At 40.0% G+C, this 11,872-nt stretch overlaps 1 protein-coding gene across 2 annotated transcripts in view; it reads left to right on the forward strand.

Annotated features, from left to right (window-relative positions):
• Window positions 1-1,007: 1,007 nt before the first annotated feature.
• The window catches only part of hrh2a (histamine receptor H2a), an 11,286-nt gene continuing 421 nt past the window's right edge, over window positions 1,008-11,872 (forward strand). Inside the window, exons 1-5 of one of the 2 annotated variants that reach the window (XR_798745.1) lie at window positions 1,008-1,090; window positions 7,420-9,011; window positions 9,163-9,334; window positions 9,949-10,126; window positions 10,976-11,872. The exon at window positions 10,976-11,872 is cut by the window's right edge and continues 421 nt beyond it. Coding sequence is in view for 1 of the 2 variants with exons in the window: in XM_010775129.1 (XP_010773431.1) it covers window positions 8,006-9,011; window positions 9,163-9,334; window positions 9,949-9,958 (1,188 nt within the window). In the remaining variant the exon portion in view is untranslated. Of the gene's footprint in view, window positions 1,091-7,419; window positions 9,012-9,162; window positions 9,335-9,948; window positions 10,143-10,975 lie in introns of those variants that run through there. The other variant, XM_010775129.1, reaches the window with a different exon arrangement.

The following is an 11,872-nucleotide window of genomic DNA, read 5'->3' on the forward strand; positions in this document are numbered from 1 at the left end:
ACATAGAAAGATTTGATTCAGCACCAGCTATGAACAAGACCACGGGAACTGAGACAGCTCCATAGACAGACGGAGATGAGAGAGATAAGGAAAAGGTGGGAAACATCACATAAAAGTCATGAAAAGAGATGTGATAATAAATTATGAATGTTAGTCTGCAGCCCAGAAGATGAATAGACATTGGAAATGATAGATAAGCCACACGGGGGGCCAAAGCACATGAAAAATAGATACAAAGGCTGAGTAAAAGGCTGCACCAGAAATAGAGAGATTGATTTAGAAATGTTTGTGACCTATCGGGTCATTGACATCACGCTACTGCAACTGGTGCCAGTTCTCATAGATTTGCCCTTAAGCCATCTATCAATGAAGCATTAAAGCAACCCTATATTATTTAACAGTTTGAAGTTTAGAGAGAAGTGTTATTTCCTGAGACAAATAAAGAATTAAAGCCCAAAACAGATGGGGTAGTGGTGGTCTAATGGATAGTGAGGTGGGCTGAAGATGGAACACCACCACTAGTGTGCCCTTGAGTAAGGCACTTAGCCCTTAGTTACTCCAGGGAGAATGTCCCTGTAATTGCTCATTGTAAGTCGTTTTGGATAAAAGCTAATGTAATTGATGCATGAATACCATGATGTCTTCTTTTGTCTCTTCCCATTACAAACTGGACAAACAAACTGGACTAAAAAGCTGGCCAATCCATTCAGGCTGAATTCAACAGGTGCTTGGATTATTCAGGTAATAGAGCCAGGTCTCCAGTTCGCAGTTGCTTTATCACATCAACTGGCACGCATGTTCGAAGGCATGATAAGAGAATAGAAGAGCTATTAAAAAGATTTCAAAAGCAAATTACCCTAAAGAGATAAAGAAGAATAATAGATGGAGCCCCAGAGAGAGTGAAAGAGAAAGAGAGAGTGTGTGAGTCTCTGGTGCTCCCTCGCTTCTCTCCCTCCTCTATTTCCCACACACACTCACACACACTTATTACACACAGACTTGACTAGCGAGACTGTGGCTCTCTCGTCTCTCAGGGAGCAGAGCAGAGTAGCGAGGGCAGTCTTCTCAGAAACAGAAAAGCAGCTTGGAGGTGAGTTGATCAATTCCTACTTTATTATTGTTGAACATTGTTTTATATTTCATCAAATGTGAAGGACTTGTGTGTGAAGGACTTGTGTGTGAAAACAACGCGTGTGCAGGTGTGTGGTGTAAGTCTGCATTGATCTGCTGGTTTGCATTTTAGATGTCAAACAAGAATAATGAATGCACTAAATGTATCAAATATTTGAGAAACCACTTAATTTCTTCACTTAATTACCAGCACACTGAAATAAATGATGTTTAATTCTATCACTTGACTCTCATATTTCTCAGTGTTAATGTTCACGCAAAAACTGAAGAGGAAGTTCAAAATAAAATAAAGAATGAACGAGATGAAAATAGAGAAGCAGATTGTGTGTGGTTATTGGCATCCAACGTCTGTCTTGAACAGACTCACTACATTGGTTCGTGCTCGGAATGTTTGTCAGCTCAGTTGCAGTTTCCTCTGCCTTTGTCATTTTGTTATAGATTACATTTGAATGCAAGTGGATGTTGAGAGTTAAACTGAGGCAATCCTGGTTTGAGCATGTGAACTATGCACAATGACAAATATACAAAGGGGTCATTTAATCAGTACTTCAAATGAGGAAGTAAGATTATGCTACGTGCGGTGTTGTGTGTGTGTGTGTGTGTGTGTGTGTGTGTGTGTGTGTGTGTGTGTGTGTGTGTGTGTGTGTGTGTGTGTGTGTGTGTGTGTGTGTGTGTGTGTGTTCTTATACTTGTTGCTGCTGCATGACATACTTTGAAGTTCTACATTTGAGCTTCATATTTCCAGTTTCATATTCTCAAATCAATACAGTGTGAATTTCCATATTAAAAGAAATGCATAAAACAGATAGATCATTATACTGTAGATGTGAACTAAAAAGAAAGAAAGATAGCAATAAAGAATATATTCTGACCCAAAATGTGAAGAAGAGCTGATTCTTACATTGTCCTTGCTCATTTCCTTGTATGTAAGCACAATGGATGGATCAGTATTGCAAATGAACAGATATTAATGTTCATAATGATAGGACCTCTCTGAATGGCTCACAGAATGAATATAGTAATAATATTCCCTATCTATTGGAATAATGGGAAAATCTGATGAAAATGGAATATAATTAACTTCCAAAGAATGTCATCTAATTGTGCTGTCCTCTATTTAAAGAAGTCATTCAAAGGATCCCTGAAAATATTTGTTGTGATGGTTTTTCCTTCGTTGCACTCCAGGGAGATGGCTGAAAAAAATCTCCAAGTACTGTGACATCCGTATTGGAAGACTTTTATGTTGATGAATCATGAATTTTTCTAGTTAGTGCTATTTATTTTATATGTTCATAACTAATGTGATTCACCTTATGTTCCTTCTTTTGCTTTGCCTGCTGCTGAAGTCAGTAAAAAATTAGCTGACACTTCAATAAGCTGACATTTGATATTTAAAACAAGAAAGTCTTTAATGAACTATGTTGAGTCTCTATTATGAATAGCAGCTTCTATTTAATAAAAATTGTTGCACATTATGACTTATAGAGATCAAATTTGGAGGGAGGGTTAACCGAAGAGAACAAGGAAGTCAAGTGCAATGCGGGTATCAGCTGAAGCCGCCCACAGGGGAGAGAGGGGATGTGGTTTAGAGTCAAGACTGGGTCAGGGGGACAAAGGCAGCCATTAAGTTCACTGCTTAGATGCTAGTAGAAAATGGCGCTTTAAGATATAACAAGTTGATGCTGGACCTGTGAGAGTTTGTGTTTTTCTACAATAATGTTGAAATGTTTATTGCAAGTTGAAGCATTGTATACGGTAGCTGTAATGTAGTCATAACAGAGGTGCAGGACAACTCTGACTTTGAATGCAATCCACCATCCCATGTGACCTGAACTCGTTAGCAATGCATGCTGTTAGTATCTATGCATATTTCATGCGTCTGCCCCCCCCTGTGTGTCTACCTGTCTGCCCTCACGTCTGTTGCGCGCCATGTTCCTCTTTCACGCTTCGTCGTCCCTCCACTGGTCAGGACACACACCGGTTACCAGGCAACACACCATCCCAGACCACTTCCTCTCTCTCTCTCTGGGTGTCTCTGTCAAGGACAAACACAAAGACAGACCCAGACACACGTTCAGAGAAATACAGACAGTGATAGATTTGTTTGCACATGCAGAGGAAGTGAGTGAGCCAAATATTTTTGCTCAATTGAATTGTATAAGGATAAATGAAGGCTTCAGATGTCTAATTGCATTATGTTGCTCTGACGGGTGCTGAATGCAGGGGGAAAAGTTGCTTTCGACATCTGAGTCTTCACAAGTTAATGAATGGATTAATGTACCTATTAGCAGTCTTACTTAAGGAAATCATATTCAATTCCTTGCTTTTTAAAATGTAGAATACTTCTAAAACCTTTTGACCACTTTGCTTTTCAACCAACCACCAAAAATATCATGTTATAAGAAGTGCATGGTGTCATGCAACCCTGCTGAGACCACGCTTTCCACATATCAGCAGCCTTGCAGAGAAGAGGCAAGGAGTTTGGTTCAGTGAGTCATCTTAAGACACTGCCATGACTCCTACCAACATTAGGTGGCAGACACGCTGTGATGGAGTTTTAATGATGTGAATGAATTACAAGTTATTTCCTGTATGTGCAATTAGTCTGGAGCAACAGCATTAAAAAAGTTAATTTCTTACCCTGCTAATGATTCAGAGCTTATAACAATATTGGATGTAAGAGGTGCATAACTAATCAGTGTACCGATTGCTTAAACAAATTCAAACACGTCTGTGCATTCCTGGCAAAACATTTTATTACTTTAGTTAATAATTGGCTTGAAAAAGAGCAGATTTTCCTTATGTTTATTTCTAAAAAAGACACATCTGGCTGGTAAGAAAAAATGTCACAGATTGAGCACTTGGTATTTGGAGAATGCCGCAAATCAGAAAGCGAGTCCCAGCTGAGAAGTAAATAACCTCATTACTCATCTCCGAGCTCAGATCGTGTCTGGTAAAGAGCCCCTGTTCCAACTTCTTCTCTGCCTGCCTTTCATCTCAATACCCAAATTGGGCTCTTTTCACCAGACCACTTACTGAGTAATGGCAGGTCTTGATGGGGCAGGATGAAGCCTATCCGGCTCATCTGCATCGTTTTTGTGCTGGAAGAGAGGAGAAGGGGAGAGAAAGCGATTAAGGATCTCGTTCAAGTTAATCACTTAAAATGTATATCTGTTACGTCCACTAACTGTTGGGTATTACACAAAGATCGACCTGTCCCAGGATGATCCCTCAAAGCATTGTCCTCAAGACCAAAAACACAGCTGCAACATTTTGTCATTTCTTGAAAACAAGAAACGGCATTCTCCTGCAGAAAACCTTTTAAAGTAGAGCAGCCTTTACATCCTGTGGAAAACACAGCACTCAGCAGTCATTACAAACCATTACAGTCCTGAAAACCCATTATTAAGATGTATGTTATGTGTTAGTATTAGTGTGTGCATGTACGCCTACATGCGAGTGTGTGTGCATGTGTGTCTGCAAAGATATAAACAGATGTGGTAACACTCACTGTCCTTTTCCATTAGGGATAACTAACGAGAAGTTTTTGAAAGAAAACAGATGTCAGTAATAAAGTAGCGCACTGTCTAAATGAACAATGCTTTATTTACTATATAAGGGTATTATACTTCAACATTAAGGTGAATGACTTCCACTGTGACTTTGTACTGAAACCATAGTCTGCACAGTCTGACAGTGATTTGATAAAGTGAAAATGCATGTAAGAAACTTTCATTTTCCCCCAGTATTAATTAAGAATCAAAATCTTGTGCTTACATGTGATTCTTGATAAGTGAGTGGGAAGGATTGTATATTAATATGGTTTTATTAAAACACAAATGTTTATGCAAAAATAAACAGGAAACGATTATAGCTGCACTCACACACATGCACTGTTACATGGGAAAAATAAGTAATGCATTTGACTGAGGGCAGACAACCAGAAGGCCTGAGTGAATACACGTCTTATACATTATGTCCCAGGGTTGAGACGAGGTTATTCAGAAACTTCAAGTGACTGCAATACATGTCCATATGTGGACATTCCTCAGAGGCCATTGTTGGAGCGAATCCAAAAAGCAATTCTGTGAGCTTCTGTGTGTGCTTTTGTTAGACAAAGCAGGACAGTGATTGACAGATGTTGTTGATTAAAAAGGTTGAAATGTTTGGTCTCAGCCAGTCAGTCTGTGGCTCTGTCAGATATAGCGCAGGAGATGTCATGTGCATTTGAGAGCAGCACTTGATACATTAGGAGCCGTGTTATCAGTGTTTGCTCTGGATGAAGTTCAAAGCCGCCAGTCGGTGACAGAAATGTGTCCATGGAACAAAGAAGTGAAGATTAGAAGAGTTCAACGATTAGAGATGGGGTTCTGGTTTTATGCAGCCCAAAATGTAATTAAAACCTTTCTTTCTGTGTTTTTTTCCCCATTATATAGTCTAATGCTCTTTATTCTCGTCTTCATGTGAAGCCAGCGATTCCACCTCTCTGTTTTAGTCTCTCTCTCTTTGAGGTGATAAGTGAGCGGCTCTGCTCTAAGTCTGGCAAATGTCCCAGTATCCATTACAGTGTTAGAAAATAGACGAGCAAACATTACCCACCACCCGCTGACGCAAAACCCATGTACTACACACTACACACACACTCAAGTAGTCACCCTCATTCCGCCAGGCACACATTAAAAATTCTTGTCCCCATTTAATAAATGACTGAGTATGTTTGCAAAGGACAAATAACATTCTCTTTGCAAGGTCTAACTTAGAAAGAAAATTCTTTTTTTTGTCAAAGGTACATGAGAAGTATTTGCCTAACAAACTAGCAGTAATTATGTTTACATTTAATTGCATTAAAAACATATGAATGGCCATTATTTGGCCACTGCATATACTTTAATCACATCATTACATTTGCTCTGATCATTTGACAGAGCTGCTCTCATCAGTCAGTGCAAACCTTCAAGACATTTCTGCAGCAACATCAGATCTGATAACATTGAAATCACAGCCAGACTTTGCATTATCTGAGCTGCAGCAGAATGCTACTGTTTACACAGAGTTGCACATATTGGCCTTAGCTAAACAAACTACTGTGTTGGTTCATGGTTTTATTAGAGATAGATTGGAATTCCCAGGAGCTGCACTTCTAAAATGGCAGCTTTACTTTTGGTGGCAGTGAAACAACTGAACGTGAACATAATACCATAACATTTGACAGTGATATGTCTCTTTTGTTAAAGCACAGGGTCCTTATAATGATACATAATAATAATAGGACACAGCATATTGAATCCCTCACTCATCAAACAGTGCATGCAATGCTTGAGGCTTACATTTTGAATTAGAAATAAACGTACTAAAATCAGCCATCTTTTTTGTGTGTGCTTATATTTCTGCCCTTTTAAGGACCAATTTCATTATACCATGAAGTAGTGTGTTTCTGCACAGTGGAAATATGTTTGGCCAGTTGCCACTACTTTAACAGACTGTGAGAAGTTTAGAATAGTTGTTTAAATTAAGTTAATGTTGGGATAAGATGTTTAGTATTGATGGTTAGGGTTGGTTAGGTTGTGTATGGGAACTGTCGGACTTTTACAAAAAAACAACGTTTCCTGGTGCTACAAATTAAGCCTGAGTTGTCAGTTCACTGATAGGCCAAAGTTAGATAGTCTTTCTTAGTCTGGAGATACATCTTTTAAATTAATCACAGATGATTGGAAACATATCTGAAAATGAAAAAATTGTTTAGACACAAAAATGTAGAGTTTAAACAGATGTTTATGTAGACACTGCAGGACAGTCTTCATTGGCTACTTATTCATTATTTTTTTATCACCTCCTATAAACTAGTGCCAACTCAGTGACTTGTGTGATTTATATGACTTTTGTTTTGTAGTTGAGTTATCATTATTTTCCTTTCTCATGAAAGTTCCTGTCTGTATCCAAAAATACTTTAAATACTTTGCATTGGTGTGTTCCAACGTTTACCATATTAATCCATAGATGGGAAAAATAGCTCAGAGGCCATGATAGCACATGGATGTTATCCTGGCCGCCGAAAAAAACATGCACTGATAAAATACACTGTCCAAATATTTAGTCAAAAGAGTAATGTTTCCATAATTGGTTTGGTTATGGTGGTTGTACTTGAATAGTTGTGCAAATTAGGGTTGAATAATCTATCAGAGGGAATGTAATAAATCAACTATATGTAAATTATTCATTTGTATATAAGCAGGGCTGTGAAACATCCTGTGCTGATTAATAACTGTATTTATCATCTCTGTCCGCTAGGTGTCAGTACAGCCAAAGAAGACGGTGATGCAGCCAAGGTGATGCCATGGACCAACAAGAATCGGCCACACAGACAGAAAGCTATTCAACAGCCATCACAGGCATTAAACCAGCAAGGCATTCTGCAGATTTGGAACTTTCAATCAGTTGCAGCATTTTTCAAGAGATCAAAGTTGTTTAAAGAACTTCTAGCAAGACTTTTTAGGGATATTGTAGCAAGTGTGAATGGGGTTACTGGTGTGGTTGAGTCACAGGAAAGTTACAAATATATATTTTAAGCTCAGCAAGAACAGCAAACAGTCAAGTAAATGCACAGCTAAGGCAAAGGACATTTTGGGAGACGGAGGGATTACATTGGACCATGGAAACATTGAGGTTAGACTGCATGCGCCTTAATAAATGGAAGCACCTAAAACACCCTGTGCAGGTGTTTAATGTGACGACATTAATTGGAGACTAAGGCTGATAATGTAAATGTCACAACCTCTTTTCAAGCGTATAACTAACACAAAAAAAAGTGGCAATGGTTCACATAAAGCTCCAGCGGTGACGTCATCAGATTGTCTCCAGTGAAGCACCAGCGATAATGTTGTCACAAGTGGTGCTGGGTGTCACCCTGACCCTCCTCATCATCCTGACGGTCGGTGGTAATGTGCTGGTGTGCGTGGCGGTCTGCGCCTCCCGACGCCTCCGCTGCCTCACAAACTGCTTCATCGTGTCGCTGGCTGTGACAGACTTGCTGCTCGGCCTCTTGGTGCTCCCCTTCTCCGCCCTCCACCAGCTCACTAACGACTGGCCGCTCGGCCCCATCTTCTGCAACTTCTACATCTCCATGGATGTGATGCTGTGCACCGCCTCCATCCTCACCCTCCTGGCCATCAGTGTGGACCGCTACCTGGCAGTGACCATGCCTCTGAGATACACCTCACTGGTGTTGCCATGGAGAGTTGCTTTGGCCATGGCCGGTGTTTGGACAGTGTCTGTGGCTGTGTCCTTCTTGCCGATCCAAATGGGGTGGAACACTGTTAATGGCACGGTGCAGAACCAAGGGCCTTGGGCTCCAGAGAGAAAATGTCGTTTTGAGCTGAACAGGCCCTACGTGCTGACTGACTCTCTTCTCACCTTCTACCTGCCTCTGGTGGCTATGTGCTGGACCTACCTCCGAATACTTCGCATTGCACGGGCACAGGCCAAACGCATCATCAGTGCCCGACCCACCTGTATCACGAGCTACAACTGCGGCGACAATCCTTCCACCACTACCACTGTGGTCTCCAGTGTATCAGCGGTGGCTCTGCGGGAGCACAAAGCCACGGTGACCTTGGCCGCAGTGATAGGGGCTTTTGTGGTGTGCTGGCTGCCATATTTCATCCTGTTCACAGTGTTGGGCCTAAAGGAGCACCCGGACCCAAGCACAGTAGCAGCATTTCCAATTGTGTTGTGGCTGGGTTATGCCAACTCAGCCCTCAACCCTATCCTGTATGGAGCCCTCAACAGGGACTTCAGGTCAGCATACAACCATCTACTGAGATGTAGATGCCCCACCTACATTGGGTGGAGGAGCCGGCAGGCGTCTCCCACTTTAACAGCAGGTAAAGCATAAGAAATGTTTTAGTTTGCCTATCGAATCTACACTTTAAAGTTCTTCAGTTTAACAGTCGTTGGGTGGACGTAAATTCCTGAAGACACATAGAATCCATTATATGTTCTCAATTTTTAGTATTCCTTTCTTTCTCCTCTCAGCCAGAGAACATCTTACAGAAGTGACACTGCTGTGCGACCACAACCCAACCACCTGCAGGGCCAGTCTAACAGAGCCCAGCTTAATGCTTCAAGAAATGAACAGTGGGACAGCCACAGCTACTATTCAACTTACAAATGGCACTGCAGCCACAGATGTCAATGGGAATGAAAGGTACATTATTATTATTTAGCTTGGGGCTGGGCTACATGGACAAAATCTGGTATCCTGATATAGGCTATTACATATCTCAAGTATAGCACTTTGTCTGGCATTTTAATAAATAGTCTAAATGAATTAACCACTAAAGGATTTTTTTGAATAATCCTGTTTGAATTTAATTATAAATGTAAGAAAAATTTGAACTTTAATCTTGGGATCTTCCCTCACAATATTTCACATTTCCCTTTTAGGTACCTTAAATTAGTGTTTGCTTTTGAAATTATGAATCATGATATCTTGATATATGATTTACTCACGATATGATCCCATTGAAAGACGATAAATTGTCATATTGTAATTTCGCCCATCCACAGTTCAACTACATTCATCTGACGCTTCATGACTCAAACGTAAAATGAAAATAATCTGACATGAAGCAGTGAAATTGTAACATAAAACTCAATGACTAAAAATCAATGAAAATTGACCTGTTACACCAGGGGGGGGAAGTACATCAAGCATGTATGTCTTAGTGTGTAATTGCACCGGTTTGTCTTACTTTCAAACACAAACAATCTGAATAAGTCACACAAACACTCCTCTAATCTTTCACTCTATGAGCGCAGGTCGTGCTGAGCCTGTGCTGGTGAGGTGTGCTGTATTCATACTGCGGTTGCATCCAAGAGCCAGATCCATCCGCCATAAGAGGAAGAGCAACAGACAGTCAAAAAGATAGACAGAGATTTACAGCCTTTCTATTTGGAAGCCTTCAGTACTGCAGTAGAAGCTCCGGTAATTGACGACGTAAGTAAATATAGACACAGACATCTCTACAACCCCCACAGAGCAGGTCATGCCCAGAACAAATGAACTGTGACACACAGACCCTCGCAGTGTCGTCCACGCTGCAACAGGCCATATGGCATTATGCTTATTAGGCCAAGAAATATGCTTTCAGCTCAGAGGTACATTATCCAGTTTCACATCCTGCTCAAATGTCTTTGTTCGCACTTTGTGACCAGTTTCCACTAAGTGGTTTGCTCTTTGTACAGTATGTGCTGCTTTGTAAAGTGTGTACTAGTTTAACTAGAGTTAAAGCAAGTCATTTTTTTCTTCAAGATTACCAAAACATTGTAAGGCTGCCTGGTAAAAGCTGTACTCAATGTTCAATACATTGTAACTGAAATATTAACACTTTCCAAAGCAAATAGAAAGTGTAGTCTACCAGTACATGACCTTTTCTAAAAAATTGCTTGAATGTAACTAGCATCGTGAATCATCTTTTACAGTTTGTTACTTTAACTATTTGTTTCAAACTTTCATTTACTAACAATAAAAGCTATTTTATTTATTTTTACAAATACCTGCTGGAAAAACTATAAAATTATTGTTTCTTAAAATGTTTACAGAATATATTGCGTACATTTTTTTTAATGGGTACAAAACGTACTGTATAACCTCCTGTACCGCCCATCCTACCTCCTAAACCCTACGGTTCTGCCTTGGTTTGTTTGCGATTGTTGATGCAGAAAACTGAGTAGGAGCTAATCCAAACTAACCACAGTGGTTTAGTGAAGGATTCTTTCATCCCTGCATTTTGCACACCCAAGGTGATTGAATCCTCTTGATTTGTGTGTCCCTTCTACCTGTCAGCAACCACTTTATCCAATTCAACAACAACAATTGGAGAAAATTGGACCTCATGTACACCACACCTCATCAGCAGGCACACATTTCCACACACAGCCGGCCTCTACTCGTTCAGGACCGAACAAAGATGACGCCTCCGTGCATGGAGCTAAGGGAATCCTTCCACCTCAGCCAACCATCACACAGGGTGACACATGATATACTCAAACTAACTCTGGATAATGTTGAAACTCTGGAGGACCCATTGAGACCTACTGATTAACTTATTGCTCATTAATTGTATGAACTATATAATTTATGCTGACTCAAGAGTGCACTCCAGTGGAAACACAAAGTATAACAATTTTAACCTGGAAATACAAATGGGTGTTTTACAAAATCAAAAGAATGGAAGATAAATAGTTGATAAATAGACCATTATTAAACTTACCATTTCATGTCAAATGTGTTGAAATATACGACATGTGTATGTATAGCATACAAATTAATGTTACGTGTCTACTTTTGGAATACAGAATGTGTCTTTATTGTTGCTCAGTCAGTGGCATAACGCTTGCAAGTGTATGTATTGTATGATATTGTAAAGGTAATTGAGGACTGGACGTTATCCGTTACTCAAAAATATAAAACTGCAACCATACTGTACCAATAAAGGGCAGCTTCAATAAACAATCTAATATGTGCTTCCATTTTGGAGGCAATACAGATGGACTGTAGATAAGTATGGATAGGGATTATCAAGTGGGATGATGTAGAAAACACTGTATGAGTGGTAATACGAGAACATTGGAAACAATTCATCACAGCTGTCAGCACACATTGCCTCGAATTATTGCCACATTAACATTTAACCTTCTCCATACTTCAAGCTATTTCCTTTGAGGACTGACACAGAAGTGC

This window comes from Notothenia coriiceps, unplaced genomic scaffold (genome assembly GCF_000735185.1).
Source record: "Notothenia coriiceps isolate Sejong01 unplaced genomic scaffold, NC01 NC01_scaffold00015385, whole genome shotgun sequence".
NCBI classification, from domain to species: Eukaryota; Metazoa; Chordata; class Actinopteri; order Perciformes; family Nototheniidae; genus Notothenia; species Notothenia coriiceps.